Below are 27,012 nucleotides of genomic sequence, written 5' to 3'. Positions count from 1 at the left end.
AAGCTTTACCTTAACATATGGTTTGAAGGGCAGTTGTGAAATTGTTCTATCCCCCCATTGGTCTGAAGTATGGCTGTTTGGAGTTTTTAAGTACCATGATGCCCTACTGGCTCTAGGGGTTGGACAGAAAACCTACAAATTTGCTTGCTTTACCTCACCCTCTCTCTCTTACCAAACTGATGAAAGACCATCACACATCATGAACTGAAAATGACAGCACAACGAAGAGCACAGCTCGGCAACCATATTGAGACAGGCATGTGGCCTGTTCTGAAGAAAGCTGACCACAAAATGATGCCTTAACTAGAGACATTTTTAAGTAAATAACAAGTCTGTGTGCTGCCTGAAACTACACATCAACATTTATCAGGTTGTATGGTTGCCAATATTCAAATGTACTTTGCATATTGTTATTATTTATTAATTTTAGCAATAATACATTATTTAAAGTGTAATTTAACTCCTGCTGGTCTTTTACAACCCCTAATCGCCTGAGCTTATGGATGTAGAAGGGAAGGTGGGGAGAAGTTATATGGTACAGTATTTTATAAACAGTGGTAAGTCTGTGAGATTTCAGGCATTCTGACAAAGGCTACATATTAATAATACAAAAAGGGGAAAGTAGAGTAATATATGAAGACAAAACCCATTAGTAATATATACTTAATAGAAAAAATTTGGACGTGAGCATCAGTAGGCTTTGTGCCATAGGAACCAAGTTACTTGAACTATTCTATAACATTTCAGTATTTACTGCTCTGATGCTGATCTTTCTGATCATAAAATATAGGGTGGTCCAGATCTATTTATGCAATTTTCATTACGCTATAACTTAAGTTTATTACATAGAAAATCACCCGAAAAATCCCGAACCATTGAGAAGTGTGCGAACTGACGACATGAAGAATCGTCTTTGCGCCGAACTGGAATAGTCCCTACATAAATCAAAGTCATCCAGACAATCTGGATCTGCATAATTAGATCTGGACCACCCTGTAGGTCATTACAACAGCAATTGACAAGAGGAATTCATAATTAATTGCAGAATTACAGTATTTGAGGGTTCCTCTAGAGTGCCTTTTTCTTTTGCACGATTTGGCTCAAAAATGAATCAGCACATCATCATCTCATAACAGGCTTAAGTCTTGAGTTTGGTATTTTTCCATCCATTTTTGACGAATCTAAAGCTTTTGCTTCTCCCCCATAGACGAATGATAGACACTTGGAATAAGCTACCAAGTACTGTGGTATACAGTAAGACTTTAGGGACTGTCAAAACAAGACTTGATGTTATTTTAGAAGAATTAAGTGGATAGGACTGAGGAGATTTGTGGGGATGAATGGACTGTTCTCCTCTAGATTGTTCTAATGTTCTAATGAAAAACATCTGTCAGTGTCTGTTGGAGGATTGAAAAAGCTCTTAAAAGTATCAGCGTGTTATTTGCTTCCACTTATTCTGCCTCCTTTAAATCATGTAGTCATATCCTCAAAATGCTTTCATTATCATCTGTTTCTTGAAAAATATTTTAATTATTATTAAACATTTGACACAGGTCTGCTACATAATACTATATCTGGTGACAAAAAAAATAATCTATTGGTTCTTGTACAATTCTACCAACATGTTGTAATAATTCTTTTTTTATGTTTTAATTTTATTGATTTTATTGTAATCATTCCATACAGATAGATCAATTTTTACAACAAATAGGATTAAAAACAAATCAACCCAGCCCCCACCCCTGAAACTCTAATAATTCAAATAGTCACAGTTGTTTTCCTTATTGCACAGTATGCACTAATCAGTTTTTGATTGTATCACATATCTGAAATACAGTTTCCATATGTGGTTTAGTATTCTATATCTTAACAATGTAGCTTGCAAAATGATAAAACAGTATATACAGTAAATGAAGAAGTACTATAGGGAGCAACCAAGGCACTGTGTTTGTACAAGCCAGAAAACCTAAGAAACCATTCTACAAACAGAAAGTTATTTAAAAACTGTTTCACTTGGCTCCTGCAGTGCAAGACATAGCATAATAATTCTGTATCTGCAAGTGGTTCACATCTGTATGGAATGTTTTGCTTCTAAAAGATAACTTACCTGGTGTTTCATGAAAACATTAGTCTTCAGAGACAGCTAATACTTTGGATGAAACCACTCGCACAAATAAATTGTTCCTTAAAATCATGACAGCGCTGCAGCTGTAGGAATCTATCAAAGCAGCATGCAGCAGTTTTCATTTTTCAGGTTTTTGATTATCATCTTGTCCCTGTTAGGAGTCTGGAAACTCTGTGTTATTCATTCCTCAACTGCAAAGCATTAAAGGACTGTTATGCTATTAATTTCTCTGTAATTATTATGCTGTGTCTATTCAATCATTCAGACTCATCAGAAAATGTAATAATTTCTTCTATTATTATAATGTGGTCCCTCCTACAGAGGGCCAATTGAAAATGTTTCATGCTCATAAACAGATGGCCTGAATGTTCTTGTCTTCAATTTATTTAGAATTTCACTTGTGAACAATTCTTTAAGTTTGGTGTGGCTTTCTTGTTTGCAATATCACTGGCAATGAACTGATAAGTTGGCATGAACTCTGCCCTCTCTCCATACTTTCAGAAAATGATCATTTGTGAATATCTGATCTGCCCAAGAACATCTGTAAATCACCAGACTTGGCTAGCAAATAACATTCATTGGACATGGATATGCATTTCTACTTTTACTCAAAGAGCACCTCTAACAGATAGAAGGGCATATGATGACAAATAATGTGAAAGAAGCAAAAACTTAGACCTGGCTTAATTAAGCAGCAGGACATTAAGTGACGATGTTTTATTTAGTGCTGGTCAGAACAAAACAAAAAAATAAAAGTCAAATCCATTGACTAAACATAATTCATGACAGACAGTTGCATTTAATGATTTGGAATGTAAATCATTTTACCTAAAATAAAATAGATGTGTGCTATGTGTCAGTGTCAGCTCTAACTGTCTCCCAAGTGAAATATAGTAGAAGATCAGTGTTTTGAAGAAAGAAATTCACAAGCATATATTTCTAGAATGATCAGAGTTATCTATCTGAATATAACATGTGTTGTTTAAAAAAAAAGACTAGAAACAAATATCATATATTTTAAATAATACATCTATACCCACAAAAGTATGACACTGGATAAGCAAAACTATATTCAATGTACTGTAATTTTCACAACATATGAAAACTAATGTTTTCTGAAAATATATATTTCTTTATACAAGAATTATGTATGTCTTCTTTGTTCAGTACCATAATTTTTGCAATACTGCAGGCCTAAATGCTATCTGCACTTTTGTAGCACCTATTTATATAAATATGTAAGAAACATGCACAGAATAAAACTATTCTCCTTGATCATCAAAGAATCCAGGAATACAATAATCCAGACAGAAAATATATATTTCATTGATTATGTCTCTGGCTTGCAGACAGGTACAAACTGAAAATGGAAATAAATATAATCTGTTACAACAGATATGAAAACACAAGTGTAACAGTAAATTAGCACAATTGTTCTCAAACCAGATTTCAGTCTTATGTTAACAAGGCTGCCACTGAATTTACTTTCAGAGAAATATAGATGACTGAGGGAAGGCTCAACTATTTAGCTTCTGCCCAAGCCTCAATTCTTTTTCCTCACTTAATTAAAAGTTATATGGTTGAGCATCCACATTTCAGCTTAGGTAGTGAAAAAAATAAATGTATTTCTGGCCTGAAATTAAATATTAAAAGGAAAAATGGTCACTAAGGACCATGTACTGTATCTCAGAATGGAGCACTGAAGATTATAACATTTTTATGGTCTGTGGTATAAGAAAAATGCACTTCTCATGAGATCCCAGATGAGTCCGCAATACCTCTTTATAGTTGAAGACTTATTTATCAAAGTTTGCATCTGTAACTGTACACTTATATATTTTGTGCACACTCAAACACGAAGCATACATACAGTAGTGCATGCCAATATTTATTCAACTTCCTTAATTATAATAAAAGCCAGTAAAAGAGATCTAAGATATTAAAAGTAAATTAAGTTATGTCAGTCTACTTCATACAGTACATTGATCGCTGCAGAAAATGACATTCTAAATGCTATTCCATATTCCCTTTTCTGCATTCAGTAACACACCATCTTAAAGGCATTTAAAAGCAGAAACATGTTTTTTCTTACCTTCACCTCAGTTGGCATTTAATAGCTAAGGCACCAGAGACATACTGTGGTCTGTTGTCATGTGTTATATATAAGAAGTGAAAATAGTCATTATTTGCCTATACTCTATTTTTCTCAGAATGAAATTAACCACCCTCAGTTTAATACCAGGTTGAAGTACAGTATATTGTCATGTTTACACACCTACTTGCAATCTTATATATAAATGTCTACGTGTGGAAGTGTGTGTCTCTGTCTGGCCCGGAAGTGAGAGGTGGAGTTGGGGTAAGGGCTCCACCTCCGAGATTACGCAACCAAGGCCAGCACGTCGTCAAAACGAAACCTCCAAAGAAAGTCACTCACTTAGCAGTGAGCACATCGGCAAAACAGTATCCCTTTTACTTTTCCTCCCACTGCTAATCCAAAAGTGAGGCGAACACGTTGGCAAAATTAAACCTCCTAGGAAAGGTGCCCAGAGTAGTTAATTTCAATTACCTGAAATCTCTACATTTACATTTTTTTTCCGATGATTTCAATAGTTTCTAGGACCCTGGGCTTTTTACAACACGGGCTTACTGAGCTAGTTATTTTATAATCCACAGGATTTGTAGTGCAATTAATCAGGATAAATTAAATCAAAATAAATGCACACACCTAACCTCACTCATGTAGGTTGAGCTTAAATTTGCCAGTCAGCCTGATATGCAATCTTTGGCATGTGAAAGGAAACATTCAAACATGAAGAGATCATGCAAACTCAACAAAGACAATACCAGGAATTGAACCCTAATCAATGAAGCTGTGAGGTAGCAGTATTAAACATTGTACAATACTTAAACATTTCTGTGATTACAATTACCTTAAACAATGTTGATAAAAATCCAGTAAAGACCTCAATGTTGCTGTGCCATCTACTTACTTTACTTCCTTTTCCATTGTGATTTCTTGAATATGGGTAGAAAGCTCCAACTTGCATCCAGCGCATGCACATTTCATAGGTTGCATCTTTGAAAAATCCACAAATGTCAGCGCCAGTCTAAAAACATTTTTAAAATAATTTTTAAGGAGTATATTTGTAGTATATATAGAAAATACCAGATAGTTATACATTCACAAGTAAAATTTTCCACTTACATAGGATATTCCAAATAAACTGAATTCCATCATACCTGAAAAGATTAAGAGAGCTGTTAACATACAATGTACAATTTTATTGATGTTTGTTAATATTATTACATCATATACTAGACTAGCAGACCACGTGCGGTTCGCTGCAGTCGCTGTAGTTGGAATAATTATATATCTACATGCGACTTATTGAGCTTCTTTATATACAACATTTTTGGTTTGTCCTCCTTGAGCCAAAATATATAAATTTTCTCTATGACTAATTCGTGAACATGCTACATAAAAAACAGAAACGGGAAAAACGGCAAAACTGCCGAGAACAACAGTAAATAAGATAAAGTAAAAGTCTACCAAACACTAAATGAGATAAAGTAAAAAAAAGGGCAACAGCGCCGAGAACAAGAGTAAAAACCAACAGTAAATGAGATAAAGTAAAGTCTACTAAACAGTAAATAGATAGATAGATAGATAGATAGATCTACTAAACACTAGATAGATAGATAGATAGATAGATAGATAGATAGATAGATACTTTATCAATTCCTAAAGTACAAAAACAAAGTAGAAAGTAACAGTAAACCACAACACCGCCGTGTCTACTAAACACTAAGAAACAGTAAGTAGAAACACTAAAGGAAAAAATACTATTCAGTAAGCACTGCGTCTAGTAAACAGTAAATCAGTAAAGGAAAGAGGACTAAACAATAAGGAAAAAGAATGGCAAGACCGTGACAGCTGCGGAGCTTAGCTTGGAGTGAAATGAAGGGAATGAAATGACGTGAATGGGAGGGGAGATGATCACGTGACTCCCCCACCCGCCTTAACTCTCCATCCCTCCACAAACACACAAACACTGTCTCTCGGATCCCAACTGTCCTTTATATAAATCAGTAAAGGAGAGAGGACTAAACACTAAGGAAAAATAACAGCAAGACAGCGTCAGCTGCGGAGCTTAGTGGAGCTCAGCTCGGAGCGAAATGAAGTGAATGAAATGACGTGAATGGGAGGGGAGATGATCACGTGACTCCCCCACCCACCTTAACTCTCCATCCCTCCACAGACACACAAACATAGTCTCTCGAATCCCAACTCTCCTTTATATGTATAGATTAGTCTCCCATTTAGGAATTAGCTTAATATGTTTTTAAATATTATAACATGAATTTCACACTGTAAGCAACAAGACAGAAGAGAAGAAATGAATGGCCTAAACTTTGTGTTTTTTTTGTGATCAGCACTTTATCAAGTAAAGACAAATTGACAGGATATATCAATAAACGGACATAGCATATAAAGTAACCCAACCCACCCACTCCCACCCAGCCTGACTCAAGGGATAAAAAAAAACAAGGAGTTACAAGCCAAGATTTACACAACTGAGCAGCAGCAGACCAGGATTCAATTAATTTGTAAACTTTGTTATATTCATATAATCATGTTCTAACAAAGAACTGCCAAATTACTATTATGTCAAATACGTCAATGTGGATGAATTGCTTTGTATGAGTGTAACATACAATAATGACAGTCAAGTTGCAGTATGATAGATAGATAGATAGATAGATAGATAGATAGATAGATAGATAGATAGATAGATAGATAGATAGATAGATAGATAGATAGATAGATAGATAGATAGATACTTTATTAATCCCAAGGGGAAATTCACATACTCCAGCAGTGATAACAATGAAGGTAAAACAGACAGACAATAATTTAGTATAATATTAACGTTTACCCCTGGATAGAATTGAAGAGTCGCATAGTGTCGGGGAGGAACGATCTCCTTAGTCTGTCAGTGGAGCAGGATAGTGACACTAGTCTGTTGCTGTAGCTGCTCCTCTGTCTGGAGATGATCCTGTTCAGTGGATGCAGTGGATTCTCCATGACTGACAGGAGCCTGCTCAGCGCCCGTCGTTCTGCCACGGATGTCAAACTGTCTAGCTCCGTGCCTACAACAGAGCCTGCCTTCCTCACCAGTTTGTCCAGGCGTGAGGCGTCCCTCTTCTTTATGCTGCCTCCCCAGCAAACCACCACGTAGAAGAGGGCGCTTGCCACAACTGTGTGATAGAACATCTGCAGCATCTTATTGCAGATGTAGAAAGATGCCAGCCTTCTAAAGAAGTATAGTCGGCTCTGTCCTTTCTTACACAGAGCATCAGTATTGGGAGTCCAGTCCAATGTATCATCCAGTTGCTCTCCCAGGTATTTATGGGTCTGCACCGTCTGCACACAGTTACCTTTGATGATCACGGGGTCCATGAGGGGCCTGTTCCTCCTAAAATCCACCACCAGCTCCTTGGTTTTGCTGGTGTTAAGTTGTAGGTGGTTTGAGTCGCACCATTTAACAAAGTCCTTGATTAGGTTCCTATACTCCTCCTCCTGCCCAATCCTGATGCAGCCCATGATAGCAGTGTCATCAGCGAACTTTTGCACATAGCAGGACTCCAAGTTGTATTGGAAGTCCAATGTATATAGGCTGAGCAGGACCGGAGAAAGTACAGTCTCCTGCGGTGCTCCTGTGTTGCTGACCACAATGTCAGACCTGCAGATCCCAAGACGCACATTCTGAGGTCTGACTGTAAGATGGTACACGATCCATGCCACCAAGTAGGAATCTACTTCCATCTCTGTCAGCTTGTCCCTAAGGAGCAGAGTTTGGATGATGTTGAAGGTGCTAGAGAAGTCCAGAAACATAATTCTTACAGCACCACTGCCTCTGTCCAAGTGGGAGAGGGATCAGTGTAGCATATAGATGATGGCATTCTACGCTCCCACCTTCTCCTGGTATGTGAACTGCAGAGGGCTGAGGGCATGGCGGACCTGTGGCCTCAGGTGGTGAAGCAGCAGCCGCTCCATGGTCTTCATCACATGTGACATCAGAGTGACAGGCCAGAAATAGGTTGTGATACCTTTGGGAATGGGGTGATGTAAGATGTTTTTCCAAAGCCTCAGGACTCTCCCCTGTTCCAGGCTCAGGTTGAAGATGCGCTGTAGAGGACTCCCCAGCTCCAACGCACAGGCCTTCAGCAGTCATGGCGATACTCCACCTGGACCCACTGCTTTGCCGGCACGAAGTCTCCTCAGCTCACTGCTTACCTGGGCTGCTGTAATTGTGGGTAGGGGGGAAACTCTCTCCTATGCTGGTATGCTGGCTCCTATGCAACCCCTCAATGTTCTCACTATAAGATCCCTGCAAGATATCCCAGTCCGTAGTTCCAAAGTAGTCTCTCAGAGCCTGCTCTGCCTCAGGGGACCACTTCCTGAATGAGCATGTGGTTGTAGGTAGCTCCCTCACTCTTGGTTTGTAGTGAGGCTAAAGCAGAACCAGGTTATGATCTGCATTCCCAAGCGCAGGCAGCGGGGTGGCACTGCATGCGTCTTTAACATTTGCATACAGTAGGTCAATAAGTCCTATTTCCCCGGGTGTTACAACCAACATACTGGGAGAAGGCAGGTACCTATGGAATGGTACCTAGATTAATCACTCTTGGATGTGTTTGATCTAAAGTGTTAACTACATTACTTTAGACTTCTCTGATATCTCATGAACTTTGAAAATCTAAAAACTAATAAAAATGGAATTCATACTGAATGTTTAAAGATTACTTGTTTAAAAAGCAAATTTGTTACTATTTAAAGGCAACCACCATCCGGGATGTTTTGTTTTCAATTTATGTTACTCAGGTACCATAAATAAGGACTTGCATCCCATTAATTAATTCTGTGATCTGAGGGTCATGATATGTTGTTTTGAATTAGCTTGTAGTATCAAGTGCATTTTTTCTCATTCGTCACCTAGTTAAGTTTTTTTGATTTGTTTTAATACTGTGCCTATGCAACACATGTCATAGAATTATGTGATTCATTTGAAAAACTCAGGGTCACGGGAGGCCAGAACCTAACTTTATAGGGTTTCTGTCCATCACAGGACTAACTCAAACAACCATATGAGTTTATAATTTTCAATTAACTTAACACACACACAACTCGATAAAACACTACATGATTAGGAAGAACAAGCAAAATCTACTTAAAGCATAATTCATGCCAGTATGCATCAAGTGTCTCAGAATTACAGTAATCATAGGAAATGCACTAAAAGTTTGATTAGGAAAAGAATTTGTCCTACCTCAAAGGGAAACATGGGAAGTTTGTAGAAAGTGTCCAACTTCCACTCCCACTGAGGAGAATGGAGTTGACGTTTGAAAATTAATGAGATCATAATTTTATGGCACCCTGTGCCACAAAATAGTGTTCATGGTGACATTTTGTAGTTTTCTGATACCAACACTAAGGCTTCACCACAACGTTAATAATAATATTCAAAACAGTGGAAGAAGAAGATTAAGAAGAAGAAAAACATAAGATGGAATACTGCACTAAGCTGCATGTAATAGTTGTAATAGTTTGATCACTACAACATCAAGAACAATACTGTAAGGAGCATTGAGATGGAAAGACTTAGACACACATACTGAATTGGACTTAATCCTGTGTGACAGATTAGGGTTTTCTCGCACCCTTGTACCCTCAGACCACACGCCAGACACCATATAAAAAGTCCAATTATTATTTATTATAATAATAATGTGCACAAAGCACGCTCCTCTCCACAATTCTCAAATAAACAAACAATACTCAAATAACCAATCCTCCACTCCCAGATGCTTAGCCACCCTGCCTCCCAACTCAGCTCGTCTGTCTGGGATTTCCCACAGTCCTTTATACTCCTCGACCCGGAAGCGTTTCACCCTCTCTGTCCATGTGACCTGGAACACTTCCGGGTCAGATAAAAAATCCTTTTTTCTTCACCCAGGAAGCACATCGTTCTCTTTGTCCATGTGACTATGATGTACTTCCTGGGCGTAAGGCAAATAGTCTCTGGGCCTCCCTGCAGTGACTCCTGGCAGCCCCCATGGTATCCAGCAGGGCTGTGAATAAAGACTCCAATTCCATAATGCCCTGCTGGTCTTCAGGGCACCTCCATACTGCAGGGAGGGCTCCACCTGGCGGCGTTGGGGTATTGGCCGGGATTAACAGTCGACCATACATCACACCTGATAACACCCACGGCACTCGGGTCTCAATCCAGGTGGTTCATAGTGTAGTGGGTGCAGCAATGTGCTATCAGCGTATGCTCCTTCTGCTATCAGGTACTTTTTTTAACAATAAATGATCCATAGTCATTACTTTCAGAAGAATCCCATTCCTGCTGTTATGGTCATAGGAAGTGCATTGTAAAGTTGCTGTTACTGAATAGTCAAAGCTATTAAGCCACATTCGCTCTTTCGGTTTTCCCAAACATCTTCTAGAGTCGTGTTCCATGTTCTTCTCCATAATCGCCTTGAATCATCTGCAAGTCTCTATTTATCTAATGCCCTAGGAGTCTCAGCCTATCTTCTTAAGCCTTCCCAGGCTTATAAAGCGTGACATGAATGCCCCAGGGGTTTGTGGAATGCAAAGCCCATTATACCTGCTTGACATTTTGCTGACAATCACCCATTCTGCTCCACTTATCTTCAGGATAATATGCTGACTCCTACAATGTAGTTTCCATCAATGACCACCTATGTATTGATACTGTGAACCCGCTTGTGATTCACATATGAGGGCTCATCCATGCTAGGGAAAATGTTCTTTATTTGCATGCTGATTAGCATTAATGCAGCTTACTTTAATATTAATTCACACAGAATCATGAGAATTGTATGAATCTGCGTATTGCCTCGCACATTATTAGGTCGTTTGAAGTTTAGTGCAAAAATGGAAAAATGGTTAAAATGGTAGATACCCAAATCACACCTATTACAAACCTGTATTTCCTCTTTGGCTAAAAGAATACTGTTACTAACAGTTTCTTTTTTGTATTACAGCACATGGCTTTTCTGCATTGATGTAGCCAATTGCATGTAGATACATAGGTATGTTACAAATTCTATGCCATCTCTGTTAAATTGATATCTTTTTATGAATTCATTGTTATTCAACATTTCCAAAACATCTAGCAGTTCCTAAAAAGTTTGTTCACTAAATTAGGACAAATAATAAAATGCTTTTATTCCTACTCCTAAGAGTGAGACCAAATTTACGTACATCACTTTGCGATTTTTGAGCCAGTTAGGACTGTTTTCCTACTCTGAGATGCTTAGAACCATATTGATTGGCTGCAGCACAGCATTCAATAGAGCTCTATAATCTGTACGATATAATAACAACACACTTGTGTGTTTTACTTCTTTAAGAAATGCACATAGCTGTGTTAAAAGAATCTATTCTTTTATTACCTTTCATCTTTCTACTATATTTCAATGTACTTTATTGCTTTTCATTTTATTCATTAACTGCTTAAATATACTGTAGTAGCAATAACAAGTGAGCAGACCTACAGTACATGAAAACAAAAGTGCACCCTATTGTTTAGGACAAACTTATTCTTTGTCATCAACAATTGTAATTTGTTCACCTTTAAGTCACGTTGTTTGAAAAGAATTTTAAAGAAATAACATTCCAAAACTAATTTAATTTTTCAGAAGATACGTTCTTCTTCTTTGTAAATGAAATACTTCTCAGGTGCTTCTGAAAAAAAAGTACACTTCCTAGTATTGCAGAATAGACAGCAAAAAGAACCTAATTACAAAGGGAATTCATGTATAGGTAAGAATTGGCCTTGTGTAAGAAAACCGGTTAATTGACTACTCTAAACTGGACTGGTGTGAGTGAGGGCATAGGTTTGCCCAGAAGATGACCGAAGCTTCATCCAGAGGTAGTTCCTGCATTATGTCTAATGCTGTTTTGATAAGCACCCTGCAAATGTACCCTCAGATTAAGCAGGTATGCCAAATGGTATTTTCTGCACATCAGTTGTGATGATGTAGATACTGGATATGATATAAACTATCTGGAATATTAATGTGCCCCAGGACCACTTTATTACAGCATTTCATCACACCTGTTTTTAATCTTTAAGACAGTCTGCTTTGGTTTTCTTTGACTCCTGGATAATGGCTTTATTTTTAAAATGGGTGGGAACCTTACATTCTATGAAGGAAGTATTAAACATGTAAATAGAAATGCAAAGAAATTGATCACTATGGGTTTTTCAAACACACCTTGACTCTCCATCTGAATCAGCTTTTACATGAACATTTACTCATTAAACAGACTTTTCTGTGCCATCCATTGGGAAAACTAAATGCAATGCAACAGGAACTTATGTCTTGTGCTTTTACAATCAAGTGAGTTTAGAAAGCATTAAGTTTATTCAGGGGACAAAATGCATCAGTGACATCTCTGCATTAAGGGCAACTTGAGAAGCAGATGGCATTATTGTACAAAAATTAAATAAGAAGTGAATCGTTTCAGTATAGCATATCATTAACACGTTTATAGTGAATTCAGCCATCATCGTCCCATTTTTTCCAATTTTCCGTGAAATTCTACTTGCTGCATGTGATTTTTTTTGTGCTTGCCACCAACAATCTCTGTTCTAGACCTTTGCTCATATGTGCTTATGTTTAGTTCCACCATGAAGCCTGAAGATTACAGCCCTGATTGACTTTTTGTGACACAATTTATGAGGTACATGTATTTGCACAACTCACTATTCTGGAGTAGTCATCATCATTATTCTCTATAACATTTATTAATTATGTACAATACTATTTAGAACTTTGCTCAATGATGAAAGTTCAATTTTTATAAATATTTATTGACATTTCTGACTTTGGTGTTTAATATATGAAGGTGATATTGAGATATCTTTTAAAATTGTATAGCAAAGATCTTCATTAAAAGATCTTTATTTCATGTGATATTTATGGCAGTATTTGGCTGATATTTTATTATCACTGGTGGATGCTTGTAGCATATATACAGTATGAAACACACCCTCTCATATGAAACACTCCCTCACTCTCTCATGATGCTGTAATGTTATATGGTTTCTTTCATGCAGCTCCAGTGATTCATCAGTACCATCAGTACTCATTACTCAACTTGGTCATCTAAACCAAGGCAGGATCCTTCCAGAGACATGCTGGATCCACTATTTCTTTTACTCTCTGTCTCTCATACACATGCACACACACACACACACACACACACACACACACACACACATGCACACATACAGTACAGACACATGCATATGCACTTCACCCCATCCAACAGTGTCTCATTCTCCCTCTACCTTCCAGATCAATCCAAAAATGCAACTGGTAAACATCTGTATAAGGTCTCATATTCTATGTGTTTCATCGTTTCTTTTTAGGATATGATATGATTGTTTTCAAAGGCACACAGTTGTCCACTCATTTCTTCATAAGTCTGGCTAAAACTTGAAAAGGTTTAGGAAACATCACTTGTAACACTAGATCAAAAGTCCCCAAATATAACAATCATGAGAATTAATGGCAAAGACAAAACTTGTAAAAAGGCTACTTAAATATTTTGGGCAAATAAAGCAGAGATGGTGCAGTGTTCATTTATACCATCTAATAACTGCAGGAGACTGGACTCAAATCTTAGCTCAGTCACTTTCTGTGAAGGGTTTGTGTATCCGTTCAGTGCCTGTGTGAAGGTGGGTTCAGTAATGAATGGAATGAAGCAAAAACAGGTTCATACCTGTATATTGCAGAAGCAAGGCTCACTTGATAGATAGATAGATAGATAGATAGATAGATAGATAGATAGATAGATAGATAGATAGATAGATAGATAGATAGATAGATAGAGAGATAAACCATGTTGAAAACAGAGTTGCTTAGTATATCAAATAATGGAAATGATTTCATTCTGAATAACTGAAGATTCTGAATAACAGCAGGAATTGTTAGTAATATGAATTTCCAGGGTCAGAAAAAAGCACCTGTGATGGACAGCCGGGTCCCATGCCCGGCCAGGATGCCCCTGCTGCATATGTTCCGGGGGAGCCACCATGGACAGCTCAATACCTCCCCCGGGACGCTTGGTGGCAGCCTCCCTGGCCGATGTTCGTTTCTCAGTCTCCTGCATGGCTCCATGGGACATGGAGTCCTTCACAACCTGGGAGGGAGCTGGGGTGGCCGCTAGGGGGTGCTGCAGAGACTCGAGAACCTGGCTGGACGAGTCATCAGCCCCACCTGGAGGTGCAATTGGGACCAGGTGGTCAAGCACCTGGATCACTTCCGGGTGGGCTATAAAACGGGCCAGCCTCCACCACTGAAGAGCCAGAATCGGGAGGAAGAGGACGAGGTTGCCTGAGAGGAGTGGTGGTGCCAGCAGAAGGATTGCCGTGTTTAAAGTAAGGTGCTTTGGGACTGTTTTAAACCTGTGGGGTTCACGGGGAAGACGTGCCCCACAGGGGAAGAGTGTTTGAACTGTGTTTAAGTGTTTGGGACTGTGTTGGGCCTGTGGGACACGGGGAAGACGTGCGCCCACGGGTGAAGAGAAAATAAAAAGATTTCTGTTCAATTTACACGTGTCTCAGTGTGAATCTGTCCCGGGTCGGGCGCTTTATATAGCGCCTTATTCACACACCAAATAACAAAATTACAACATATCCAAAAAGCCTGTATACAGGTGCTGGTCATAAAATTAGAATAGCATGACAAAGTTGATTTATTTCAGTAATTCCATTCAAAAAGTGAAACTTGTATATTAGATTCATTCATTACACACAGACTGATGTATTTCAAATGTTTATTTCTTTTAATTTTGATGATTATAACTGACAACTAATGAAAGTCCCAAATTCAATATCTCGGAAAATTTGAATATAAATTAAGACCAATGCAAAAAAAGGATTTTTAGAAATGTTGGCCAACTGAAAGGTATGAACATGAAATGTATGAGCATGTACAGCACTCAATATTTAGTTGGGGCTCCTTTGGCCTGGATTACTGCAGCAATGCGGCGTGGCATGGAGTCGATCAGTCTGTGGCACTGCTCAGGTGTTATGAGAGCCCATGTTGCTCTGATAGTGGCCTTCAGCTCTTCTGAATTGTTGGGTCTGGCGTATTGCATCTTCCTCTTCACAATACCCCATAGATTTTCTATGGGGTTAAGGTCAGACGAGTTTGCTGGCCAATCAAGAACAGGATACCATGGTCCTTAAACCAGGTACTGGTAGTTTTGGCACTTTGTGCAGGTGCCTGGTCCTGTTGGAAAATGAAATCTGCATCTCCATAAATTTTCGTCAGCAGCAGGAAGCATAAAGTGCTCTAAAACTTCCTGGTAGACGGCTACATTGACCTTGGACCTCAAAAAACACAATGGACCAAACACCAGCAGATGACATGGCACCCAAACCATCACTGACTGTGGAAACTTTACACTGGACCTCAAGCAACGTGGATTCTGTGCCTCTCTTCCTCCAGACTCTGGGACCTTGATTTCCAAAGAAAATGTAAAATTTACTTTCATCAGAGAACATAACTTTGGACCACTCAGCCGCAGTTCAGTCAAGACGCTTCTGACGCTGTCTCTTGTTCAAGAGTGGCTTGACACAAGGAATGCGACAGCTGAAACCCATGTCTTGCATACGTCTGTGCGTGGTGGTTCTTGAAGCACTGACTCCAGCTGCAGTCCACTCTTTGTGAATCTCCCCCACAGTTTTGAATGGGTTTTGTTTCACAATCCTCTCCAGGGTGCGGTTATCCCTATTGCTTGTACACTTTTTCTACCACATCTTGTCCTCTTCGCCTCTCTGTTAATGTGCTTGGACACAGAGCTCTGTGAACAGCCAGCCTCTTTAGCAATGACCTTTTGTGTCTTGCCCTCCTTGTGCAAGGTGTCAATGGTCGTCTTTTGGAAAACTGTCAAGTCAGCAGTCTTCCCCATGATTGTGTAGCCTACAGAACTAGACTGAGAGACCATTTAAAGGCTTTTGCAGGTGTTTTGAGTTAATTAGCTGATTAGAGTGTGGCACCAGGTGTCTTCAATATTGAATCTTTTCACAATATTCCAGTTTTCCGAGATACCAAATTTGGGACTTTCATTAGTTGTCAGTTATAATCATCAAAACTGAAAAGAAATAAACATTTGAAATACATCAGTCTGTGTGTAATGAATGAATCTAATATTGTTACGCCTGTTTATTGCCCCCTTTGCTGGCTTTGCATGAAGTGAAATCGCTGGCTGGGCAACAGGTGATATTAATCACTGATTAAGCCTCTGCGAGTGGTCCCGGGTTCAAATCCCGGACAAGCCCCCAATTTTATGTTACGGCTGGCTCGTAAGTCGCAACATAAAACTGGCACAACACCACATTTTTGGGGAAAACTCCATTTATTTACCCAAAATAAGAAAAGTTTACATAACAATATACAAGTTTCACTTTTTGAATGGAATTACTGAAATAAATCAACTTTGTCATGACATTCTAATTTTATGATCGGTACCTGTAATTTATAACCTTACAGAAAATAATATCTGCATCTGTTTGATTATACATAAAGATAGAAATGGAAAAATTCTGGATGTGGTCTATTGCAGATATGAATAGGTTACTTTCAGAAAATGAAAACATATTAGAAATGTCTGTCAAGCTCATAATCCCAGAAAAAAAATATTTGCAATTTTGTTTGATTATAAGAATGATTAATCTTTATATGATAGAATAATACAACAAAGCCTTAAGAAGTATTCCAAAGAGGCTTAATACTTTTCTATGAGCTGCAATTGTAAATAAATTTTACCTCTTGAAAAGGCCAACCCCTGGTCACACATGTACGCACATTGAGCACTCATACTAGAATTCAGGGATTAGATAATTTGGGGGTAGCTAGGCTTAGCACATACTGTATTGTATCACATGTCATGATATTATAGCACCTCATACAACACTGAATGAAATGTATTTATTTTTTGCCTTTTCCTGTATTTTATTCTGCGATCACTTTGGGAAATGAACAAGCTCATGAATAATAAAAAAAAAAAAATGATGGCTGAAATTCTCCCTTAATAGAAAAGTACATGATGGTGAAATAGTAAACAAGAAGCGGAATGTGGGAAAAATTCCCTAAATATCAAAAGCTATGGAAAATTTAAATAGCTTAGCAGGTGATTGATTATTTTGCCATGAGCAGAAGATGATGGGGAAGAGATTAAATTAGTCACAACATACTCAGAAAAAGTTCAAAAAAATATCATGTGGCTGTAGTTTGTTGTTTGTCCCATTTAAAAATGTGGGTTGAAGAGGGATGCAAGAATGCCGCACAGCTTTAGTTATGGATAACACTGAGGCCATTTACAGACTTTTTGGGGCCACTGATTATCAGAACTGGAACCAAAAAAGTTTCATAACAGACAAAATTGTGATTTATTGTTAATTGATATATAGCTTACGTAACTTACCTGAATTATATACAGTATAACATGCTTTAGTGTATTGATAAAATGAACACATGACATATTGCTCAAAACTGAATCTTGCAAACTGCAAGATATTTAGCTCTGGTTGACATATTATCTTAAAATCATGAAAACTTAATTGAGCAATGTCTGAATGTAAGCATTCACCTCACCATATTCTTGCTCCATTTCCGTGTAAGATCATACAAACTACTTTTGTAAAACTGTACAAAGCATATGATATGTTTGTCGTATTTTCCTAGTATGTAAATGTTAAAAAATTGGTGAGAATTCTGCCTTCCCAGTATTGTGATTATGACATAGTGGGAGGCCTAATGTACCTCAATAATCCTTACTGATAGGGATCCTGTTAAGACTGGTCTAATGAGAGATACCAGACACGGAATATTCCATTCTTGGCCCACCTGATAATATCAACAGAATGCAAAGACATTCTTGCCCGAAAAAGGAATACGACAACCTAATAATGGAGTTTGAATGTGAGGGCTGAGTAGCCAGGTGAACTATATAGTCTGGCCAGGCCTAATCCAAATAAAAGTTGCATGTAGTCACAGGTACAATATTAGGCAATAGGCAACAGTGGGACGGAGCCAAGCATACTTGACTTTGGGATGTGGAAAAATTTCTCTGTTAGGCAGGGAGGTGAAGGTCTTGCAGGAGGGTAATTTGGGCAACATATTGTCAGACTAACCTTTGCATATGATATTGGTTTTCAACTATACATCATAACCAAAGGTTGCTTGTCTCCAACTCTGGAGATAATATACAGGAGAGGACCCAGCCAGGTGTAGGATACTCACAAGCCCTAGTTTGGTGCCAAACACTTGGATTTGCAAGCATGCATCAAAGAACTATTCTGAGTGTTTTAAATAGTTTTTAGAAACTCTGGATTCTGTGCTTGACAAAGTGCTATACACTGTAATCCTACTAGGAGACATAAACACTCATTCTAACTATTAATAAAAATGTCTGGGTAGGCTTGATTGGCAGGAACAACTTACCTGATTTGTATCCAAGTGGTGAACTATTCTTAGATTTATGTGAAAGTCTTGGATCCTTCACAATGAACACCATATTCAAGCACAAGGAAGCTAAAACGTGTACCTGATACTAAAGTACATTGGACCAAAAGTCTTTATGACCAGAGGCTTTATATTCTGGACACTCACATAAAACAGTGATGTTGAGCTGTGAGTGTCAACGAATAACCTCTTGCTTCTGATCTGGCTCAGACAGAAGGAGAACTAAACATATATGGAAAATGCAGCTAGTGAGTGTTTGTTAGAAACAACTAGCAGATACTTCTGGTTGGGATGAGTCAAGCTTTCACCTCTGGAAGAGAATCTTGCCTGCATTTTGGGAGAGGTGAGGGAAACAGAGTGACTAAAAGATTATTGGTGCCTGTTATGGTGACTGACTGCCCTAAGACCTGTTGGTGAACACCAGTCATAAGGTATTCTGACTTGTTGAAGAAATAAGAGTTGCATGCAGTCGTAGCACATGGGTCTCCAGAACAGGACAGAGACACACTGGCACACGGAAATGAAGAAATTACAGCAGTGGCAAAAGTGAAATTCAGAATGTGGGTGAGTTTGGTTAGGTCGTGAAGAATGATGTTAAGACATCCTCAAAAGGATTCTGGCAAACCATTTAAAGACCCACGAAGTGTAGGCAGGACATCACCTAGATAGCTCTTTGCAATGTTAGGGAAACATTATCCTCGACTATTGTTGAGAGTTAGAAGGAGCACTTAAGTAACTCCTGTACCTGGTGGTTATGCCCTTCTTAGATGAGGCAGTGTGAGAATCCGAAGATGGGGCTAGCTCCATCTCAATGGTGAAGGTCAATGCAGTGAATACAAAAACACTGTATTGATAAGTGATAAATGTAGTGTGAAATCTGACCATAACTGCAGAAAGCACTGGATACTGTTGGGGTGTTTTAACTACCAGATCTCTTCAGTGTTGTTTGGAAGGTGAAGACAGTGACATGGCAGACAAGAATGTTGATCTCCATTTTTAAAAACAGGGACAAGGGGGTGTGTTCATTTTACCAAGGGATCATACACCTCGGCTACCCTGAGAAATGCCTGAGTACTGGAACAGAGGTTCCAGTTTATGGGGCCTCTGGTTTGCATCTGTTCAGTCTAGAGAATATGTTCCCCTATTGGATTTATTAGACTGTAATCTCCAGCATGCACTGGAACAGTGTGCAGCGGATAGTGATGCATCTTGGGTGTGAATCAGCATATCCAAATCAATATCATGGAAAACAGTTGCTTGTTCCCTTCTGTTAAAGGGCGAAAAGCTGCAACAAGTTGAAAAGTTCATGTAAGTTTAGATTTTAAGGTTAATTGATAAATCACTGTAGTTGCAGGTGTTTACAGATAGTTTCCAGAAAGTAGAAATTAAGACCTTGAACAAAATCTTTGATTTGTCAGTCAGTCTGGATCCCTATCCTCACCACAAGTTCTGCATAGTGATCAAAAGAATGAAAAAATGAGTCTAAGTAAATGAAACGAGGTTCCTTTACAGGAATGCTTAGCTCACTTTTTGTGTGATACTTATCACACAGGAGGACCTGTGATAAGTCAAGTTCATTGGCTGTTGAAATAAAGAAAATGTAGAAACAATCACTCAGCTTATCACGGACACGGGAAAAAAAATATTACAAATAGTTTTCATTTACTTGTTTTAGCGCCCCTTTATAGATAAGAATGGCAGCAGCACAAAGTTTCACCAACAGTTTGCGGGCCACAATGCTCAAAGGGCTGCTTTGGGGCCTACAGATGATCCAAGAGCAAGTCATGGGGCTTGAACTAGCCGACGCCATGGCACACGTCTGAGGCCATTTTTCGAGCATGCTCACAGTTTCTATTGGCAGAAAGTGGAGGCACTCTTCCATAACTGCTGCAGGAGAGTAGGCGAAAGTGTTACATTTAAAATCAGAGGAACAGGTCAGAAAGACAAAGAGCTCAGTTTCAGAGTAGCTGGTAAAGGGAATTCACACATGTGGTAAAGAATGGAAATGAAAGCGAGTGGAAGTACACAGCACTCACCTAACAGAGGCTGAACGGATAGCCATCACTTCACCAAGACAGACAGGTACGCATGCGCGAGTGCAGGAACTTTTAAATAGGGTGGACTGCACCTGAGTAAGTGTTCACGTACTGTGCACGTCCTGACAGGGGTCATCATTTGACCAGGTCTTCAGGTTTAAGTGTAGATCTGTGCTACTGATTTTCTTAGTTTAGTAGTAGGGATACATTACCGACCTTTGTGCATGTAGTAGGTGCTTAGTTTTCCATTTTTTAGATAAATTTTTCAGTCTGTCCTTTGTGAACTATCTTGTAGTTGGACAAAGGAGGAGGAAGAGTTTGTTTTTTTCCGTTGTTGTACTCACTGTAAATATTACAAGCAGCACTAAATTTTCTTTTTGGAACTGTCTTTGCATTGAACTTTGTAAATATTTTTGCAAGGCATTTGTTTCTAAAATAGTTTAGACATTGCTGGAATAAAACAGAATCTTGTTATTGAATAGTCTTTTTCAGTTTGAGTCTCTCTTACTCCATCCCCTGGTTGCTCAGTTTTGTCTACTGACACCCCAAGTCAGGAGTTGCACAACAGTGTCCTTACCCAAAGTGTCACAGGACCCTGGGGCAGAACATCCTACCTTCAGTTCAAGATGAGTCAGATGAAGTGTTTTGGGCAAATACTTAGAATATCCCTTTGCACCTCCCACAACAGATGTAAGGGCAAGGCCCACTAGGGCAGAAAACATAGGGACAGACCCAGCAGATGCTGGATAACATCTCTCAGTTGGCACACATGTTTCTAGAAATTCCCCAGAAGATATTAATAGAAGAAGATGAGGATAGGGTTTATTGTTAGGCATGTTTTTAACACAGTCCTCATCAGGATAAGCAGAGTGAAAAGGATGAAGATGAAAGTGAATTAACACAATTATGCTTATTTCTTTAACTTTAGTTGTACTTGTTATGTGTTTATAAATAAAATAAACTTGAGGTTAAAAGGCCATTGTATACCACTGCATCTAAAAAGGTTCAGGATATGCTCTTTCTTCTCGGATAAAAAAATGCATTTTTTTATCTTTGTTTGATTGCACTATCCTTGAGTTATGGAGTGTGATGACCTTGTTGTATTTCCTGTACCTGAATTTCTGTATTCTGTAAATCAAATCAGAACTTCTACACCAGAAATAATATGGTATTACTGTGATACTTGTATTATGACACTGCCAATGTGCCAATCCAATTTGCACTTATAGCTACTGTGATAACAATTTAATGAGCCTCATGTGTTTAGGAAACTGATATTCAATGGCAGAAAAATGATGGGAATTGCCTTTATTTCTTAAAAAAATTATATTTTATTATTAGTTTTCACATATTATACTTCACAGATCACTATTGCAACTCCTCATCCAACTAACGTCACATGATTTTTATTTATTTGATACATCTTTAATATGGCAGAAATAGTATGATTTAAATACAATTTTAAATCATGAAAATATCCATATTACTGTGAAAAAGTACTTAATGCAGGAAAAATGTGACTGCTTTAAATTTACCTAGTTTACATATCATTTTTTTTCTTTTATAGCAATAAATTGTACTTAGAATAGAAACCTAAAAAAAAATTAATACCTGTCTTTAAGATCCTGAAATGCAGTGAGGTGACATTTATATATAAACTATAAAAAAAGTTTCTCCTTGAGCTCTTCCTTGATTTTAGCACTTTTTTCATATGTTTCCCTAACACATTCACTGCCACTCATTCCTGACCTCCTCCTGATACAATTGTCCATGTTGATGTTTTCACAATAACATGACAGCAGAAATTTGGCAGGTATGTCACTCTTGTAATTTAATGAACGGAAACCCCGAAATTCACAGTTATATTCTCATGATGATATCTTTATTGTGAAGCAAATTCTATATTCCGTTTTGACAGGGAATGTTATATGTGCAATGCATTTTTGAAAAAGCTGTATTTTATCTGGGGTAAAGAAATTATGAACTTGAGGAGATAAATCATTCCTCATTGTAAAACAAAGAGCCATATTTTATGTGTGTCTACATTTGGTGCTTAGTCTATTTTTTAGAAGCTTGCCGAAAGCAAACACTAATACACCTGTAATTATTCTGATCCAAATATATTGCATTCAGATTAAAAGCACATATTTTACAGTGGTATGCTCATTTTTTAAACATGATATTGGTAAAGTTACAGGGGCAATGATCCAGTGAAATGGTTTCTGAATGAATTACCAAGCAGCAGGAGAGTCTGTGACTCATTCATTTGGCAAGGTGATTAACAATTCAATGTCAAAGCAAACAAATAGAATCTGGAAACAACTGCTTTGTTGACGGTGTCATGATGCAAATTGTTATTGTAATATATTAAAATTAGAAAAAAAGGACATACCAATAACAGATTTGTAGATCTGATCCCAAGCCGCTGTGTTATCACCAAGCCAGTGACCTACCCACTTTCCACTAGATGGAAAAGTTGATCGGGTGACAACTATTCCTCTCTGTCCTGTCACCATGTGCACAGCACTGTTTCAGTAAGGACGAATAAAAAAGAAAATTTGTAATGAGATGACCATGGCATCCTCTATCATTTTTATTAATAAAGCCTAGTGAAAAAACAAGTCAACTGCCCAGATTACCTGTACATTTACAGAATTAAAAAAAACCCTCAAGGAAACGTCAGTGCTTACTCATATGTTGGCTTTGCGTGGGACCAGCCATAAAGGTTATGTACATCGTAGTGTCGAACTGGAGTTCCGTCTTGTAAAGTCTGTTCACTTTCCATGCACAATGTTTTATGGGATAGTCCTAAATGTTTTGATTCTAGAGCTAAAATAAACATTATAATGTCAGAAAATACAAATATGTAAAATCAAAATACACTATATACTGTCGTTCTACTATTCACTTACGTGGCATGTAAGGTGGGTTATTTAAAAGATTATTACTGCAACCACTGGTTGATCCATGCACAAAACTCGCTGGCTCATTCATGTCCTGAAAATAAAAAGCAATAACTGCAATCAAGTTTTGGCCCACATCTTTGCAGAATTGTTGTAATTCAGCTTTATTTGAGGGTTTTCTAGCATGAACCGCCTTTTTAAGGTCATGCCATAGCATCTCAATTGGAAGGTCAGGACTTTGACTAGGCCACTCCAAAGTCTTCATTTTGTTTTTCTTCAGCCATTCAGAGGTGGATTTGCTGGTGTGTTTTGGGTCATTGTCCTGTTGCATCGCTTCAGCTTGAGTTGACGAACAGATGGCGGACATTCTCCTTCAGGATTTTTGGTAGACAGTAGAATTCATGGTTCCATCTATCACAGCAAGCCTTCCAGGTCCTGAAGCAGCATCACACTACCACCACCATATTTTACTGTTGGTATGATGTTCTTTTTCTGAAATGCTGTGTTCCTTTTAGATGTAACGGGACATTTGTTCCAAAAGTTCAACTTTTGTCTCATCAGTCCACAAGGTATTTTCCCAAAAGTCTTGTCAATCATTGAGATGTTTCTTAGCTATAATGTTCTTTTGCTTAACAGTTGCCCAGTCTCTTTCTTATGTGGAGTCGTGAACACTGACCTTAATTGAGGCATGAGGCCTGCAGTAGATGTTGTCCTGGGGTCTTTGTGACCTCTCGGATGAGTCGCCTCTGCGCTCTTGGGGTAATTTTGGTCGGCCGCCACTCCTGGGAAGGTTCACCACTGTTCCATGTTTTGCATTTGTGGATAATACTGTGGTTCGCTGGAGTCCCAAAGCTTTAGAAATGGCTTTATAACCTTTACCAGACTGATAGATCTTTTAACAGTAATTTATTTCTGTGCCAGTCATAACCTGTTGAAGACAAGTAACAGAAAACATTTAAAATGTTTGCTATCTCTTGCCCTGGCTGTTCTTTCAGTGTCTTTCATCAGTATTCTTGTGTGTCCGAACCTCTATTGCCCACTACATCCTCTCATTTGCATTCCTGTAAATTTCTGCTTCTCAGACTCTGTCTTTTGGAAGCACCTTGTCTTGTGCTAACAAGAAAAAAAAAGCATGTATCCTCTTATTGTTATAGTTTGAATCTTGTATTCACAGTCCATTATTCCCTTCTTCAATAACCATCTTTTCAGTGGCGAAGCCAGCACGGAAGCAGATAGGTTAGTGTGTATTCATCTCAGGCTGAACTGAGACGGACATGACAAAAAAAATTATATTTAACAACACTCTGGTACATCCTAATATAAAGCATCATAAATAATATAAGACAATTCAGATTTGAAGTTTAAAAAGGACACATGTAAACACATCACATCAGCATAACACTATTTTCCGTCATACTCTCCTGCTAGAAAATATGAGAGCACACATCAGGCACATTGAAGTGCACAAAACAGAGAGAAAGAGTTTTCTTTGCTTTAACTTTGATTCCACTCACATACAGTACTTATTTACTTCAAGCCAACTGAACACTACACCTGGTCAAGCTTGAAATGGCAAAATACATGAAGAAGAGCAAAGTAACTAGGTGGAGAGAGACAGATCAGCCGGTTAAGAAAGCAACTCTGCAAATAATACAGAAAACAGTGCGATCGATGCAGATGAAAACTGTAATAACAACAGAGAAATAAACATTGCAGCAAATAATTAAAAATTAAACTGTCAGTGGCCCATAACAACTTAACAGTAGTGACAATGCTAACTTAGCACACTCGTTCAGATTTAACACTCAACAAAGGTACTCCACCGATCTACGCAGGTTTTAAAATCAGATTCACACGCCTATGTCATAACAGCTTTCAAAGATCATATGCTAAATCTCTCAAACTTGTGTGTTTTATGTGGTGAGTGTGGATTACGATTGTGTGGTGGTAAGGGTGTGCTGCTTGAGGCGAGTCCAATAATGAGTGTTCCCCCCCAAGTTCAAAAGCCTTGCTTTATCATTGTTTCTCATCACTACCAAACCTTTCTTTCAGATGGCATCCTTCACGGCTCTAAAAACCGAACAATATGAGGAAGTAAAATCTGGGCTGTAGTGTGCATGGGGAAGAACATTTAAATTGTGATGTTTTCATACTTGTGTGTGTTTGTTCACTGTTGAGCTAAAGGAAGGTTTCAACAACATTTTTTGTGATGTCAATCTCTTGTAACATTTTTAAGAGATTGTATTTACAGACTCGGCAGTTTTGATCATGTGGCAAAATGTCTACAAAACCATGTCTTCAGCAACCAAAAAAAACAGTATCCATAAAAGTCAGCGTCAATGGACTTTCCCAGCTGAAGGGGAAACCTTAGAATTCTTATAAAAGAATTTTTTTGATAATGCCTTACTATCTTTTGATATCTAGCTGAAAATGATAAATGTGTTTTGTTCTATGATGAGAAATCTAAATCCTCTTAAAGACAGCGAACATCTCAACCCACCTCTTTCCACCAAGTTGAGCCCAACTTGCAAAAACTTTATCGAATATCCTTGAGGCAAACAGGACATTTTAAATTAACAAAAAGAATATGTTTAAAATATCTTGTTACTTTTGATTGAAGTGTATAGAAAGTGTAGCAAAATGTTACAGGAAACCCTACTACACATTAACAACGAATACCTTTAATTTCAAAATGAAGGATAAAAGTGTCAAAAAGAGTATTTTTTACTTATTCAAACATTCACTATTCACTCAAATGATTTAAAATGTGAGTTAGCAATACTAAAAACACAAAGAATACTGCTAGGTTTATTTACTGATACTGTACATGTTCCATTTGGCTATGAGCCCTACTGTGCTGTACCCTCTGCTCACTCCAGATTATCTCTGAAATTCACACCTTAACTTGATTTTGGTCAATTTTCAAGTAATTAGATGAACTGTGTTTGTGTACACATTGAAAGGAATGCATTTAGCAGCCATACCACAGGCACTTTAGAACACGTAATCCACCTGAAGTTAAGCATGTTCATTCCTGACCAGTACTGCACTTGGATGGGAGACCAGCTATGAAAAGCTTGGGTTTCTACCAGAAGAATTGTTGGCCCTGTGATCTGTGAGTGGATCTCAATGCCTTAGTAGAGTGATGGGAACACAGTGCTATAAATATGGTGCCGTCCTTCGGTTGAGATATAAAATGGAGGTCCTGACTCTTTTTGGGTATTAAAGATCCCTGGGCATCCTTCATAAAAAGCTATGTGTATTTCGATTTCCAGGCTAAATTGCCCACTATGGCCCAGTCGTTCTGGCTCCCCAATCATTCGCTGTCTCTAATTGACCACCTCTCTCATGTCTTAATCAGATATTGTAATAG

The 27,012-nt window shown here is 38.2% G+C and overlaps 1 protein-coding gene across 1 annotated transcript in view; it reads right to left on the bottom strand.

Annotated features, from left to right (window-relative positions):
- The window catches only part of si (sucrase-isomaltase (alpha-glucosidase)), a 191,640-nt gene that overhangs the window by 26,069 nt on the left and 138,559 nt on the right, over positions 1–27,012 (bottom strand). Inside the window, exons 36-40 of the mRNA XM_039756899.1 lie at positions 23,649–23,733; positions 23,427–23,565; positions 23,129–23,262; positions 5,331–5,365; positions 5,116–5,232 (exon numbers count right to left, since the gene is read on the bottom strand). Of these exons, the coding sequence (XP_039612833.1) occupies positions 5,116–5,232; positions 5,331–5,365; positions 23,129–23,262; positions 23,427–23,565; positions 23,649–23,733 (510 nt within the window). The remainder of the gene's footprint in view (positions 1–5,115; positions 5,233–5,330; positions 5,366–23,128; positions 23,263–23,426; positions 23,566–23,648; positions 23,734–27,012) is intronic.

This window comes from Polypterus senegalus, chromosome 1 (assembly GCF_016835505.1).
Source record: "Polypterus senegalus isolate Bchr_013 chromosome 1, ASM1683550v1, whole genome shotgun sequence".
Lineage (NCBI taxonomy): Eukaryota > Metazoa > Chordata > Cladistia > Polypteriformes > Polypteridae > Polypterus > Polypterus senegalus.
This window is presented reverse-complemented; position numbering and strand designations above follow the sequence as displayed.